The sequence below is a fragment of the Balaenoptera musculus genome, chromosome 11 (assembly GCF_009873245.2).
Source record: "Balaenoptera musculus isolate JJ_BM4_2016_0621 chromosome 11, mBalMus1.pri.v3, whole genome shotgun sequence".
Classification (NCBI taxonomy): domain Eukaryota; kingdom Metazoa; phylum Chordata; class Mammalia; order Artiodactyla; family Balaenopteridae; genus Balaenoptera; species Balaenoptera musculus.
This window is the reverse complement of record NC_045795.1, coordinates 87426775-87444049: the sequence shown is the minus strand read 5'-3', so window position 1 is coordinate 87444049 and position 17275 is coordinate 87426775. Positions and strand designations below refer to the sequence as shown.

General features: G+C 38.9%; 1 protein-coding gene across 1 annotated transcript in view; it reads left to right on the top strand.

The window, feature by feature from the left end:
- The window catches only part of CNTN3 (contactin 3), a 331266-nt gene that overhangs the window by 303747 nt on the left and 10244 nt on the right, over positions 1-17275 (top strand). Inside the window, 1 exon segment of the mRNA XM_036867699.1 lies at positions 8704-8887. Coding sequence (XP_036723594.1) covers positions 8704-8887 — 184 coding nt within the window.

Genomic DNA, 17275 nt, shown 5'->3' with positions numbered 1-17275 from the left:
AGTGCCATTGTAGTATCTCATGAAGTCCACACCATTTTTGAATTAGACAAACCTGCCTTCAGATCCACTGGGACAGAATATAAGCTCCACCAGCGACAGGGGATTCTGCCTGTTTGTTCACTGATGTATCCCAAGTGCCAAGAGTTGTATCTGGCACACAGGAGGCAGGCAAAAATTTCATGTTGATTGAATAAATGCAATTTTGGCTCCATTATCTTACTGCTGTCTGGCTTTGAGCACATTACGAATGCTCTCCAAGGCCCAGTTAAAACAGTAAATAACTCTCAGCATCACTGGAGAAACTTTAAGTGAGATAAAGCAGCCATTGTGAAAATGGCCCAAAGAGACTTTGGGAGCTTCTCCTTTTCTGTTTTGAATATTGGGCGTTGGGATAAGATTTCATTGAAAGGGGAAATTTGAAAACCAGTGAAGTAATACAGAAACACTTAGCACAATCTGAGTATGGGACCCAGTGCTGTTGTTTGTGTTGCTACTGGTGTTGCCGTTAGGTGGGGGGGCAAAAAGATGAGGGGCGAAGAGCATATGGGACTTGGCTTGAAATTAATGATGACATCTTGCCTATCTGTGTAAAGAGTAGCAAATTTAACATCCAAATGGAGCCTGAATACAGAATTGAAAGGAAACAACTAGTGAAAGTTTGTTCCCCAAGTGCTTGGTATGTATGAAAAGAAAGAAACAAACTCAGGGAAAGGTATACTAATTGGGGCAACTTAAGAAATAATTTATATAATTATGCCAAGATAAAAATATGTATTTTCATAGTCTCAATAATGATTTAAACAGTAACCTGGAAGAATAAATGACTTAGCAGAGTATTTAACTATCAGGCATGTGGCTAACTTTCTGGGTTGCAATTTCCCCAGTGTGGCTTTACAATTGTTAATAGCACCTGCTTCCCTCTCATCTCTTCATGTGCCACGTGGCGTGCTGAGCACACATCATCATTAGCATCTAGACTAATTTTCTTTCTGATTTGACCAAGTAGTCGTCGAGGAGCTCATTTCCCTGGGTTCCAATTTATTTCACCTTCTAAGCCACAACACTCAGGCTCAGATCTTTTCTTGTGCCCTTTGCATAGGAACAAGAGATACGTACAGACAAGATAAAGAGGATGCAGATGATTTAAGTTCATGGGTAGTGGGTGCCTGAGGAACAAAAGCTCCAAAGTTCTAGCTTGGTATATACAGTCCATTTCTTTAAAGTCATTTTGTGTCTTGAGAAAATAAAACTTGGGAGAATGACCTTGATAAGTGGTGGAAACAAAAATCTATACTTGTGAAATACTACAGGTAAGCATATTTGTGGAACAGTTGCAGGAGGGGGGACCCCTTCCAGGGCCCGAGAGTGGGCTGTTGTCTAACACTCAGAAATGAAGTGTCCAGAGAAACACACGTGCTGACAAAGCAAATGACTTTATTGGGAAGGGGCTCCTGGGTGGAGAGCAGCAGGGTAAGGGAAGCCAGGCGAACTGCTCTGCCCACGTGGCTCGCAGTCTCGGGTTTTATGGGAATGGGGTTAGTTTTGGGGTTGTCTCTGGCCAGTCACTTTGACTCAGGGTCCTTCCTGATGGCGCGTGCATCGCTCGGCCAAGATGGATTCCAGCGAGAAGGATTCTGGGAAGTTGGCAGGACATCTGGGCTGGCGTCTCCTCTTTCCTTGTGACCTTTCCCGAATTCTTCCAGTTGGTGGTAGCTTGTTAGTTTCGCATTCCTTACCAGGACCTCCTGCTGAAGATAACTCATGCAAGTGGTTACTGTGGTGCCTGACCGGGGCGGGCCGTTTCAGTCAGTGTTTCCCCGGGAGGGGAGGCGAGGGGGAGTTGTAGATTTTTTTTAAATGTTTGGCAGCGAAATAGAACTTGGGTGGGGGGGAGGGGAACATAGTAGATTTATTTTTTTTAATGTGTAGCAGGGGAACGTAACTAAAAATGTGTACAGAAGGCCAAACTAAAACTTCACTCATACCTCTGTCCTACCTCCTGTTCTAAACAGCTGTACGGAATGTGTTTAGCTCCTAACATTTTAATTAGAATGGAAAAAGACGTCAAATATTTGAATACTTTTTTGAGAATACGAAAATCCTACCGGAAGAAACAAAGACATATGGAGAGAGTCTAATCCCTTACTATCAAGCAGAGAATTAACTTCACTCTAGAACGAGTCACATGTACGTAGGAAAATTGGATAGAGACAATTCAGGCCCATTTAAATAAACAGGAAAGCAGCAAAAATGAATTGAGTAAATAAAATGCAGACTTTCTGGAGATGGTGGAAGGATTTGTTATGCTGGAGGGAGCAGTACGTATGTGTGTGAGAGCCACGCAAACAAAGCTGGGTTTGTTATTAGGCAGATATAGTCCCTACCAGACTGCGCCTCAGCATTGAGGGATCCAGGGGAGTAAATATCCCAGCCTCTCTCTCCTCCCACCGGCCCGTCTCCTGGCTTCTCTGTTTCTGAATTCAGGTTCGCTGCTCTCCTCTCAAAAGCCAGTACTCAAGAGACAAGTGCTGGTAGGAACGGAAAAGTCGCTTTATTCAGGAGGCCAGCAAACTGGGAAGATGGCGAACTTGTGTCCAAAAACCAACTCTGAAGATTCTGCTCGACCATGAAAGTTTTTAAAGGGAGAATCATTTGGGGAGGAGTTCAGGGTCTTCATTTATCTTCCACTGTGTGCAGACTTTCTTCTGATTGGTTGGTGGTGAGGTAAACAGGGCTGTGCTACAGGAATCTTGTGCTCAGGCTGAAGTTACCATCCTCCGCCTGGCCAGGGGCCTTAGTTTCTGCAGAAGAACTCAAAGGTATTGCTATGTATATTCCTTGAGGTGGAGGCAGGACCCTGCGCCTCCACTCCTACCCCATGCACTATTATTTCTTGCCTGCTTCTCCTTTGTTTTTGTATTCCCTCCCTTCCCTGATAAGCAGTTATTTGAATCTGCCCTTTGGAACTCAGGGTAGGTCACGGAGGCTAAATGATCTTGTTCTGCAAACAAGAAACAGGGTATACAGAAAGGATTTGTACTGGGAGGGCCCTAGAGGGTCCTGCTCCATTTCCTCTCCATCCAGTGAGAAGCCAGAGGGTCAGCGAGCTTGGTATGTAATTCACATAGGTCAGCCCTCCAGGGACTGAGAGCCCAGTAAAGAAGAGTAGGAGGTAGATCTGGATTTGTCTTCTAAAACTTGTCGAACGCATTTGCCTGCCTGATATTTATTGAAATGTGTTTCGTCTAGCAGCTAAGATGAAATATTTGTCTTCCTGAAAATCTGTAAGTATACACAAAATTATTTCAGTCTATTCTGACTAAATACCTGTCTTTAATGGCTAAAAAAGGTGCCATTTTTCAATATATTATTTTTATAAACTGCATTTCATTTTAAGGTGAAGTGAAATCTCTGATGCCGTGATGTGAAGGACTCCTCACCGCAGGGACATTAGTTTTTGGAATAACCAAATTACTTGCAGAAATAGAGATAGCATTTTAAATCCTGACATTCCTCAAGTTTGTTTCTGTTTACTTACCGAGATAAAAATATGTTAGCTTGTGAAAGGGTATTATGGTTCTGAAGAAAAAATTATTATCTCATCAAGAAACTGGAGTCCCAATGTTTTATAGACACATAGAATATTAGGACTTGAGTAACTAGCTTGGTGAATTAAGGAAAAAAAAATCTTCCTCTCTGCTCTATCCACAAAACAGTTCTGACATCAAAAATGTGGGTTTTTTTTCTCTACACCAACCAGTTCTCTGACACCAGCTGGGTGTCCTAAAATTCAATTCAATTTTGACCTTCTGTACCTAGAGTTAGCTTCAGATCCTACAAGTTGAGGGTTCAGTCCCACAAGACTGCCCTGCCCCGCCGCCACACACACACAAACATCAGATGCCAGTCACAAGTCCAGCCCTCCTCTGATCAACGGAGGGGTTCCCACAACCCCCTCCTTGGGTTTGATAACTTGCTAGAATGGCTCACAAAACTCAGGAGAGCACTTTACTTACCGTTATCCATTTATTGTAAAGGATACAACTCAGCAACAGCTAAATGGAAGAGGTGTGTAGGCCAAGGTATGTGGGAAGCGGCACAGACCTTCCATGCCCTCTCCGTGCCCTCCACTCTCCCAGCACCTCAATGTGTTCACTGACTTGGAAGCCCTTCAAACCTCTTCAGTTAGGTTTTTTTTTATGGAGGCTTCACTGCATAGGAACGATTGATTAAATCATTGACCGTTAGTTAACCAAATTAAATCAACCTCTAGCCTTGTGTAAAGGAGGTGGGCCTGAAAGTTCCAACCCTCTAATCACAAGGTTGGTTACCCTGGCAGCCAGTCTCCATCCTGAAGGTACCCAGGAGCCCAAAGCCACCAGATGTCTCATTAGCATGCAATAGACACCACTTCTGAGATTCCACGGGTTTGGGGGGAGCTGTGTGCAGAGACCAAATACATATTTCGTATGTGTCTCTGTGGTGGGAAGGAGGGAGGCATTTTTAAACTGCCTGTGTTTAAGTCATTCAAGAATTCACCAATATTGGGTACTTAGTGTGTACAAGCTCTGACCCAAGCGGCAGAGCTATGGTGATGACCAAGACAAACCTGCCTCCAGAACATGATTCCACCTTAGCATTCGCCCCTCCTGCTGTCTCCTGTGCCAGGGAATGCAGTTGCTGGCACTGGCGCACACTTGCACTAGCAAACCAAGGCAGGGTGACCCGCTACTGATGGAGAGAGTGGCCTGTGTCTCTCAGGCCGGGTGATGAAAAAATGTTGAGAGCCACAATTCAGTCTTAATCACCTTCTCCTTTGGAGTGGATTTACCTTTTATTTTTCCTCCCTCTGAACTCAGAGTGAATCTACAACATGAAAATATCTGCGTTTCTTCGGTTCTGGAAAATTCTGAGACATTTTCTCTTTTATTGTTGCCTTTTCCTTAACCTCTCCTTCTGGAACTCTGGTTGGAAAATTTCATTCATCCTCAGTGTTTCTTAACTTGGCTTTCATAATTTTTCTTTCCTTCTCCATGTTCTGGATTTATTCATTCTGTCTTCTACCTTCCAGTCTTCAGCTCAATCCTAGCACTGATTTCTTTTTTACTATTGTATTTTTCAGGTGTCAGAATTCTATTTGATATTTTTTAGATTCGCCCCATCTTTTTTCTTTGTCTCCTATTCTTGCATTACAAATTTAGTCCCTTCTTTGGTAAATTTGAACATTTTAAATATACTTATTTTAAGATCCATTTCACCTAAGCATATAATAGCCAGTCCCCTGTGGTCCAGTCTGCTGACTTTCTTTCTTGTTAGCAGGGTTCTTCATGTGCTTTGTAATATTTCTGTCTCTGCTCATCTTTTGTAGATGCTGCCCTCATGTTCTGTCAATGTTATATTAACTCTTTTCTGCACAATTATATTTTCAGAGTTTGTTCCTTCAGCCTGGACATGTTTCCTTTCTTCATCCCTGTATTGTGGTTGTGCCTATAAAATCCAAATTAGTGTGGAGTTATATTCTGTCCTCTCAAGTGTAGAACTTTTACCATTTAAACCCAGAACACAACTGAGAGGAAAAATGGCGTCTTTACTTCTTGGATTTTTCCTCCATTAAAAAAAAAAAAAAGCAAACTATCCTCATATAAATATTTTTGAACAAAATTTTTATAGAACATAACTGATTATTACTTGGAAATATGTATGTCACTGCTTTATTTCTTTATGCTTTAGTTATATGCATATTTATTCAACTTTTAAAGTAAAGCTATTTAAGAAGATTATATAATAAATTTGAACTAATATCATGCTCAATTTTGGCACTAATTTTCTCTATGTTTAAATATTTCTAATACCTGTCAGCACTGAGATCTAAAAATAAATCTCTCATTCTGATACATGGAGATTGGTTAAAGAACTTCAGAAACAAACTGCTATCAAGAGCTTTCAAGCACCTTCTATGAACTGATTTATAAAAGATAATCCATATGCCAATTGAAAATTATTTTTATTTCTTCTTTAAATCAGTCTCCTAAGGAATGATTTCTTAGGCAACTTATATTGAAGTAATTTGAATACAGAAAGAATGGCGCACGGATGGAAACCTAACAAGAGACCAATGTGTATCACAGGATGATCTTGATTGAGTTACTTGACTTCTCCCTGCCTCTGCCATTCCATGTGTTGAGTGACAATTATTAAAGCTCATAATTATGTGATCTTTTTCCCAGTCTATGCTATATCCTAGGCCACAAGTTTTCAGGCTGACTACAGTGTTTTATTTTAATTATCGATTATGTGTCATTCTTAGTTTAATAACTAGACAATGCTTTAAAGAGCAGGGAGCGTCTTATCATTGTGGAGTCATCTAAACCTCAGCAATACCTCCGTTGTTTACAGTTGGTGAATTTAGAATGTATGTGAGTTTTCGGTATCCATTAACAATTTGCTGGGTGTGGCTTTATAAAAGACAGTTTGGCATGTTATCTTTAATTAATGAATAAAATCTATGTGGTGTTCTTTGATAATGGTAAATGGTATCTGTCATATATGTGGATTTTTTTGCTAATTTATATTTGATGCTTTAAAGTTGTAGGAGGTGCATATTCAATTTAGTCCTAATTATTTGGGTTTACGTCCTCCTTTCACGGTTTTTCTGAAAACTAATAACTTCTTTCCAGGGAAAACGCACATATACACATACATGAGCCCAGCATTTTGCATGAATTTAAGGGGGCCTTGATAGCAATATAAATATACATGCATAATATATACACACATATATACATGCACATATATAGGGAAAATATTGATCTGGCGTGATATTAATATGCTAATTTGGGATTATTATTGAAAAACCTGAGATTTTATATTTTGCTGCTAATCTTTTTTAAAGAAATAATTTTATAGTTGCTCATTTTTTTTAAAGTAACTTCAGGTGTTTTTTTCTCAGAGGCCTGAAATGGGTTTACCCTAGGCAACCCATAAACACGTTTTGTTTAGCCCACAGACAAATGGGGCCAACTCTAAATTTGGGACATTTCACATTAAAATCAGGATTTTTGCTTTCTTTTAAAAAAGACCTGGAAACACTGGGTCCATCTTTCCCCCGTCGACCAGAGCTGCGTAGAGGCTCCATTACGAAGATGGAACGTGCCTGTCTCCTTCGCCGCAGTTCCCACACGTCTCTACTGCCTTCATGACTCTGATGGCTGAGCATCGATTGCCGTTTTCATTTTGCCCAAGGAGCCGTTTACTTACAGAAATTATAGAAATGGTTTCCTGTTTTCATATTTTGCTATCGAAGTAGAAAAATGAAAGTCAAACCAAAAGGGCAAAGACTGCAAGAAAAACAGGAAAGTGCCTATTTCTTTCTTTTTTTAAAAAATAAATTTATTTAATTTATTTATTTTTGGCTGTGTTGGGTCTTTGTTGCTGTGCGCAGGCTATCTCTACCTGCGGTAAGCGGAGGCTACTCTTCGTTGCGGTGCGCAGGCTTCTCATTGCGTTGGCTTCTCTTGCTGCGGAGCATGGGCTCTAGGCTCCCGGGCTTCAGTAGTTGTGGCATGTGGGCTTCAGTAGTTGTGGCACGCGGGCTCAGTAGTTGTGGCGCATGGGCTTAGTTGCTCTGCGGCATGTGGGATCTTCCCGGACCAGGGCTCGAACCCGCGTCCCCTGCATTGGCAGGCGGATTCTTAACCACTGCGCCATCAGGGGAGCCCCAAGTGCCTGTTTCTTTAGGAAAGTAAAAAAGTATGTACTCAGTCTGCTTTATGTATTTGTGTTAAGTGTCCAGCCCCTGCTTTAGACGGTCAGATGGTGATATCTGGTCTCAGCACAAGGAATAGTTGCACTTTTCATGAGCCATTTGTTTGGTGGTTTTGTTGCTGTTTTTATTTTATGAAGGATCCAAACTGTCTAGCAAAGCATAGCAGGACTTTATAGCATAAATTGGAGTTCACTGGGGAACGTGTCTAATTATTGTATTTTTCTACTTTTATTTCTTTATTTTATCAAATACTCTGAAAACATTTTTGTATTTTTATACTGTAAATGTATATATCTTTATAAGCAGTCTCAGATCATTTTGCACAGTTCACAATAATGAAATACAAGTAAAACATTTCAATATATCCATATATTAACCTATGTTACCTGCCTTCCTCTTCTCTGCAGCAGCTCTGCATACTCAGGGGTCTTGGTGACACTTGGCTATCACTGTAGGACAAGTCAGTGGCCAGCTGGCTTTTCAGTGGTCTTTGCTCTGACAGGTCACTTTCTTCACAGAAGGCCTCTTCACCATCCATCAGAGTTTAAGCATAGCTGCCAGCCTTCCAGCGTTGAGCCTGAGCCAGGTTGATTAGGGTCTGAGAAGGAGGGGCAGCTCACTCTGTTAGAAATGTAGATTTTTTTCCTTCATTTTCCCATTTATAAGGCTATGGGCTAGTAGCATGTAGCACTTACTGTCTTTGAACTTATCTGGTTTATTTGTGTACTTATTACCTGTCTCCCCTGGGAGTCCCTTTTCTTTCACATCTGTGGCACAGAGCCTAATGCAGCACCTAGCACATAGTAGGTCCTTAAAAACTACTTGTGGAACAAATGATAAAGTAAATAAATTACAGTGCCCATTTTAACAAAAATCACTTAATTTAAAGGATGCTGTTTTGTCAATCTTTCTCATCTTTTATGTTTTCTGTCCACCAGGTGCGGTATTGGAATAATGGAGAAGAGGAATCATCAAGCAAACTGAAAGTGGCAGGAAATGTGACATCGGCCAGACTCCGTGGCTTGAAGAGCAACTTGGAATATTACACGGCTGTCCGGGCTTTCAACAGCGCTGGTACCGGTCCCTTTAGTGCCACGGTTAATGCAACCACCAAGAAAACTCGTATGTATCTTCTGATTTTTTTAACGTCAAAAAAATACTTTACATTTAAAATGGTAGCCTTCTTTATCATTTTAGATGGACAACACAAGTCAGTAAGCCCAATGAATGATGTAAACCCAACTCCAATCCCTTGTAAACTCAGAGGCACACATACATGTCTTCCTGATACCCCTAAATCTTCAGTTAGAAACCCCATGTGAAAATGAATGTGCACCTTTTGAAAAATTTTAGAGTGGGATGTTTAGTCAAGTCCATCCACTTTTCTTTTAAAATGTGATCAAGCTAATTGGTTTATTTCATGTATTTTTAGTTCTCCAAAGCTTGAGGATTTTTGATAAGCATGAATAACTTAAAGTTCAGGCCAAAGAATCAAGAGTGATGTTTTTCTTCTTTTCTTTCCTACTTATTCAAAAGAGGGCAATGCACAGTAAAGATGTTGGTTCACATGAATGTATTGATATTTTTAAAAATCTGACCGGAGATGTCAGTCAGTGTTGCCTTCAAAGCTGAGTCTTTGTTAGCTGTGTATTCACAGGTACATTCACAAGCACCAATTATGAGCTATACATTAACCTGGCTTTAAATTAGGCTACAGAAAAATCAGTGATTTGTAATTTTGTAGTCTTTCACATATATTTCCATGAAACTGATAGCACCAGTGTATATTTAGTTATTGTATTGTATTGCTACTTTCTCACAATGCAACCATTTGAATTACTCTTGTCATTATCGTCATAGCTAATAGCAATTGAGAACATTTTATGTTCACATGCTTTACATGTATTCCCACACCTAAACTTCATACCTACCACATGAGGTAGGTGTCATTTTTACTTCTTTTTGAAAGATGAGGAATGTGGGCATGACAGGATTAACTTTAATTTTAAAATAATGGTGCAGTAAAACAATTTTTCTTCTTAATTTATTTTCAAAATTAATTAACCCTGTAAAAATTTTTTTTTAACTGGCCCTATATGGGAATGAGACAGTTATTTTGCTTGACTGCCAATTTCATTAATGCATTTCTATTTCCATATATAATTCCCAAACTTTCGTGAGAACATACGTTGGCTGGCTAAAATTGCTAAGAACAACAATAGTATAAAATCTAATTTTATTGCTAGTGTTATTTATGGGTAAGTTAAAATATATATAAAACACAATTCTACTATGGATTTTCATTAACCAGTGTTAATTTGATCAGGAAAGTTCATATTTTTACCTTTGTATCATCTATTGAAAAGAGAGTTTGGAGAGAAAGTTTAGCAACCAAACATTTTAATCCCTTTAAGTAGCATATATTTACAAGCAACCAACTAATGTGGTAATTAATTATCCTTCACTAATTATTAGGAGAAGCCTGACACCATCTCTTATTTATAACACACGGTTGGGGTTAGACCAAGGAGCGTGTAGGTTTGGCAATAAACTGAAAATATTCTGCATTTAGAACTTTTCGCTCAATATGTTTGGTATTCCCAGTAGTGCTTCTGAATTAGTAAGATTTAAATATACATCATTATTATATGTTCAAAGCACAGCATCAATCAAAAATTCTGATTGCACTGATGCATGCAAACAAGTTTATCTGGCTATTTCCTCTGACTTAATAATTGATGTGATTACTCGCTAAGAAATTAGGATTGTAAAAGACTGTGTGACATCATCATGGAATCAGTGAAGAGCTTAGTGAATGGGTTAGACAGAAGGAAGAGACTGATTATAAATCGATAGGAATTTCATGGTAATGTACACTGAGTGAAATAGAATTTAAAAAAAGCAAAACCCTTTAAAATTTAAAGATAGCATATAAATACCCATCTAAAGTAGGAATTTGTGGGTTACAGTAACGATGGTGATTATGATTTTAATGACTAACACTTACAGAGCAATTTCCAGTCTCTGTTCTAAGTATGTTTCATGTATTGATTCTTAATTCTCACATCAACACCGTGACTTGGAAACTATTAGTAGTCTCACTTTAGAGACGAGGATGCGGAAGCACATAGAGGTTATATAACTTTGCTGAGATCACAGAGTAAGTAGCAAGAGAGCCGTACAAATCCAGACATAGTCTTAAGCACTATGCTAGCCTCTCTTTCAACCATATAATTAGAATGTTCGTGTTATATATAACACCAGTATTTATTGGGATTTTACTCTGTGTTTAGGAAGCAGGTAAGGTGATCAAAGATAGACAGGACTTCTGTGCTCATGGACCTGGAGTCTCATGGGAATTCCAGTAATTGAACAAAATCCCCCCTGCAAATGATACATTCCTATCGCCCCAATTTAACTGGAGTCTGCATGTGGGGCTGTAGGTGTTATTAAAGAAAGGTTTCCTACTTTGAGTGGGAAATTCATAGAGATAATTAAAATCCCTAATTATTCCAAGATTGTGTATAAAGACCATTGTTAAGTTTTAAATTTTACATTCATAATTTTTCTAATGTACCAAAATACAAGTAAGACAATCTTTTAAAACTATTGCTAATATTGTTTTACTGGCAGCTCTTAATAGTCATACTAACGTTTGACATGGTGTCAGCTTCAAATCCTAGTTACGAATTTTAATAAGGCTTTTGTGATTATCACTATGAAGAGAATTATTGTCATGCTTCAGGCATAAAGAACGAAGATAACATCTTTGAGTCTTTGCTTGCTATCTGTCTTCCCCTCTGGATTGTAAACTTTATGGGGAAAGAGTCCTTCTGTGTCTGTTCACCCAGCCCCAGTACCCAGCCTGGCACTGGGAGCCACTTATTAAATGTTTAATGGGTAGCTAGTTAGATGAATGAAATCTAAAGTAGCAGGCCAGCCTGAAGTACTATTATTAATCCCGTGTACTTCCTCTTGACTGAACATGGTGAATTCAGAACACTTACTGGAGTCCTTCACCATCTTACTTAAAATATGCAAGTTTCATGTACTTGTAATCATGGAATTCTGTATGCGAGGCTTTACATCCATACAGATCTTGGGTGATATTTTTGATTAATGTAAATAATACAAGGATTCTCAGGTTAAGTACTGTAGCTTCCATTAAACACTTAATTTTTGATATCCAAATACTTGTGTTTTTTTAAAGCATTTCTAAGTTAAACACTAATTAGCCTCTTTAAGTAATCAAAGATGGATTTTTGTTACTTGCAACCCAAAGAGAGCTAACTCTTAAGAACATCTTTTATCTAAAGGCACTGATGAGGAAAAATTGCAGATATGTTCGGCGATTGCAGGAAAGAATGTGGAGGGCAAATATTCTGCTTTGTATGACTGAAAAGTCAAGTGGTAATTGTGGCTTTCAGTATGGATAAATTTAGCACTCAACATCCTCAATAATCACCGAACATCTCAAATTGATTATTTCTAAAACTAAGTTCTTTAAATCATCCACCCCATTTAAAACCTGGCCCTTCTACAATATCAATATTCCCCATCTTGGTAAATTCAATCCCGTTGTTGCAGTTGCTCATCCACAGAAATTTTGGGGTCACCCTCAACTCTTCTGTTTCTCTTATACCCTACACCTGGTCCAGAATCTGCCTTCTACAAGAATCTGCCACTTCTTAAGGCATTCACGGCAGTCGCCCTGGTACAAGTTGGCACAACCCTCACATGGATCAGGGCAGTGGCCCTTTATCATTCAGCCCCTCTGCCTGTGTCTCCCTTAGGCCAGAGTGGTAGTGATGATGTTGCTTCTCTGCTCAGAACCTTCCAATCACTTCCCATCCCACTCCGGATAAACGCTAAATCCTTAAAATGCCCAACAAGGCCTTTACAATCCATCCTGAAATCCTACTTAGACTCATTTCTTACTATTTTCTACCCGCTCCTTCCACCTTCCTTTCAGGGGCTCCGCATTTGCTGCCCCCTCTCCCCCGAAGGCTGTTCCTCCAGATGCCCAAGTGGGACTCTCCCCCATGCGCACATGTAACCTCAGTGCCACCTGACCGCCGTATGTAAAAGTACAGCCCCTCATTTCCCGACACTCCCTGTCTCCTTTGCTGCTTTATTCTTGGGCATCACACTTAGAGCCACCACCCATGCTATAGCATGTTCGTAATTATTTTATTGTTGTCTCACCAGCCTGCTTTGACTGAAGGCCAAACTCCTTCAGGGCAGAGATTTTGCCTGTTTTCCTCATTACTCTATCCCCAGAGCTCTATCTTCAGTGTCTCAGTACTCACAGTTGGTGCCCTGTAAGTATTCATTAAACAATCGAGACTCTCTTCATCTCTTGGCTCTGTTCCATGGTGGCATCATTCTCACCAGGTCCCCTCTTCAGAGTAACAGTATTGCCATTAAGCACCTCAAAGCCTATTCCTGTCAACTGAGCATGCTGGGAAAAGGGCCAGCTCCTTCCTGATGCCTCCACTCAGAGCCAAGGAGGGGTCTTGGCTCTTCTAGAGCCAGTTTTTGTGGCAAGTAGGTGGAAACCCTTGATTGGCCTGGCCTGCGTCACATGCCCAGATTCTCCCCTAGAACAAGAGAATCCTATTTTTTAATGCCTTCACCAATGATTATACATGAGTATCTACTTGAGAAAATAGTGATATTAAATGGTGAAATCAGTTTTTCACTTGAGTGTTTGCATTTCCAAAGGGAATGTTCATCCATGTAGGTTGAGCCAAAATTAATTGTCTGAATTTAAGGAAAACAATTAAGTGTGTCCTCAGGAAATGAAAAGGAAATATGAATAAAACAAGCCCTGAAAGAATGTGAGTCAATATTTCAGAGGTTTTTGATTAAATGAATATTCCTGCCTCAATCACCTAATGTAGAAGTTTCCAAGTTTTCAAAGGTACGATTTCATTATATAATCATCCACTCTAAGTTAAGAGTCAGGATACATATCAGTGCAAGGTTTCCCAAATTTTAGATGGTGATCTGCCTTCTCAATTTTTGACATTTCTGTGGGCCTTCTCTGCTAATGTGTACCTAGTATTTTTTCTTAAAAACTAACTTACCATTTTTACTTATATAAACCTAAAGAAAATGGAAACTCATTTCCTGAGTATGAAAACCAGTATCATTGCCATAAGTAGATGTTAACAAAGTAATAATTAAATAATTAACAATGCCAGTAATAGTAAATATAATGAAAAAATAAGCTGTTCTCCATTTTAAATATTAGCAACGTGGTCTTGCCTATTCAGAAAACTGAACCTGCTTCCTCTTTGTTTGTGATGTTAGCACTGAAGGGATATGAAAGAGCTAGTAGCCCCCAAATACAGCTTTCTCTTGAAACTAATGGGAAGACTAAAAGGGAATTAATTCCTCCCTAGGTGACTAAATGTTATTTTTTGGCTTTTCTGTGTGTCACATACCACAGATATATGTCACCCACTCATGTTTGTGTATGATATGCCACAAATCACATACATACAACATTAGAATACACTGTTTACTAATAATGCACATTCTTCAGATTTAGAAGGGTTTTCTTTTCCTGTCTGTGGACTTCAAGAAAGTGATCTCTGATCTTGTAAGCTCTGAAGCAAGATAGCAATATAATATTGAATTTAATCAGAATCCAATTAGGAAGTTTCAGCTAGTATAGAAACAAATACTTACTTTGGCCAAATGTATAAATCTTATGAACTTTAGTTTGTAGGAGCTTTGGTACTTTTTTGAAAATCTGTCCACCTTGCCCATGAGTTCTCTAGAAGCTTGTAAATGTTCTGATTATAGGTTACAAATTTTCATGTTGTTATTATCCGAAGAAGGAGAGATTTTGGTCACGGGAGTTCCCATTCATTTAAAATGAAGAAAGGTTTTCTTCCCTGACATTCTAGATTAGACCCCAAGTAAAGTCTTTTCTGAGTTTTAGATGAGTTAAGAAGCACGTGTTTTTGTCTTGTTTTTTAAAATTGAGTCAATCTCTTATGATAAATTAATTTATAATAATTTCAATGATGTCAAGACAAATATATCTCATGATTTGGGAAAGAGTGGCTTTTGGTGACTTGTTTTCTGCACAGTATCAAATATTTAAGCCGTTTCATGACAAATGCTGATGTTTAAGTCAAGTGAAGTCCAAGTGGAAAGTGTACCTTCAAGCTACCACTTATCATGTAAGTCAGCTCATTACCATCAGGTAGTCAAGAAATCTGTTGAGTTTTACATAATTAAGTCACAGCAAATATATTTTCTTTAAATTCCATATTTTGAAAGTCAATGCCAACTTCACTATCAGCACTGTGAAGATATCACTACTGAAAATTCTGGACAGTAATATTCTTTATTTTAACAACCTCTACTTTTTATATGTAAAGGAAAATGTATTCACTGCTGAAAATTAGGGGAAAATAGAAGAAAATAATCACCCATAATCCTATCCCTCAGAAAGACCATTGTTAGTATTGTTGATCTTTCTTTCCAGACTTAAGTTCTATAAAAGGTTTCTCTTAGACAGTGGAGGTTATGCCATATATTTAGTTACCTGGTATCAGAATTTTCCCCAGGTCATTAATAATTTTCATAAATATGTTAGTGTATGTATAACATTCCATTGTGATAATGCACCACAATTTAGCCATTTTCCGATTGGTAGACATGTCTTATATTCCCAGCTTCATCCAGTCAACACCCTAGCAGTAATCACCTATTTGCAGTCACGGGGCTGTAGATTTAGTAAAAGCTATAGGGCTGTTGTTGAGGAGTCTGATAATCAAATACACGGAGGATGTCAGGATAGGTGCTAAAAGAATGATAACAATAATAAAAGCCTTCGACATACTATTATTCTTGTCACATACCATTTGAAATTATTGAACTAATGTTACAGCCTGTCAATTAGTGTTGTGCTATAAATATAGTGATATGCCACTTTTCTACTAGAATTAAATTAGTTTTTATCATTTTTTCTATTTTAGTGTACTGTCAACACAGTAGAAGTTGAGTTGACAGAGGAAAAATCTACAGGATATGAAAGTTGAGATATGATTTACAAAAAATTTCAAAATGTAGACCATATATCAAGTTAATTCTCATAAGGTGTGGAACTCAGCCAGCCTTCTGGGTTGGGCTTCCAACGTCATAGAACATGAACAGTGAAACTGGAAGTCCTAAAAGATATGCTGTCAACTCTCTCCTGCCCATTTCCACTTCAGTGTGTGACTCAATGCCTTTACAGAAATTCATTTTGTTACATTGAAGCTTAGGCTACTGTTTAATAGCTGTATTAGTCAGATTGGGCTAGTATGGGTAGAGTATCCCAAACTCCCAAACCTAGAGGCTTTAAACTACAAGTGTTTCTTTCTCATTCATACTACATGTCCATCACAGGTGTGATTCAGATCTGATCAATTGCATCTTCACTGCAGGACCCTGACTGAAGAAGCAGCCACTCTCTGGGCCATGCTGGTCTCATGGCAAAGGGAAAATGGTGAACCGTGCTCTTCAGTTGCTTTTAAAGCTGTCATTTCACTTTTGCTTACATTCCACTGGCTGAAGCAAGCCATATAGCAAAACCTGACGTCTGTGAGATGCCAGTGAGAAGGGGAAGTATGTCTTCCTAAAGGCATGGGACCACAAGTCCCATGGCCAAGCTGAATGTCAATGAGAGTGAGGCAGGGAAGCATAATCTTTCCATGGAGGATGAAGGACAGAAGACCTGCAAAGACTAAATAATAATACACCCCAAATAATCTACCCCAAAGTATTTTTAAACAATAATAACAGTCAATCCTACCAGCCAATAATAAGGATCATTTTAAAAAGTTTCCAGAGGATCTAAGAATAAATCACAGGTCCTGAGAGATTCCCTAGGGGTCCCCGAGTTGCTCTTTCATCTGCCTTTACTGCCTGCACCTTCCTCCTTCATATCCCTTCCTTCAGCATCTACAACCTCAAGCCTTTACAGAAATAACAATGTAATTTATTCCATCCAGATAGATTACTTATATAAATATGTCAATAAAATATCCTCAAAATATGAAAAAACTACCCCCAATGACTCTTTATTTAAAAAGAGGAATAATAAAGTCAAGTGCTTTCAGTGGCCAGGCAGGTTTAAATGAGCAGTGGTGGGCATGTGGGGCAGTCTCTTCTTGCTCCATCCCATCCTTTCTATCCATCAGTGTAGGACCAGTGTTCCTGACCATCTAGTTTTGCACAAGAAACCAGAAATCTGGATCTTAAATGAAAGCTCCCAAGTTTTAAATGTTGGTAACTAAACAAAATTAAAATACAGTATTTGGGTGAGACAAAAAATATGTGCAAGCTGGATCTAGCTGAAGTTTCAGGTTGCAACCTCTGATGTGAAGCTTTAGAGTTATAAACATTTCACTATCTTGTGTTTTTTAATCCAGCAACAGCTCCACCAGCTGTTTTCCTTCTTTTGCAGTTGAGACTCTGTGGCTTCTGCTAGGTTAAGGGACTAAAATC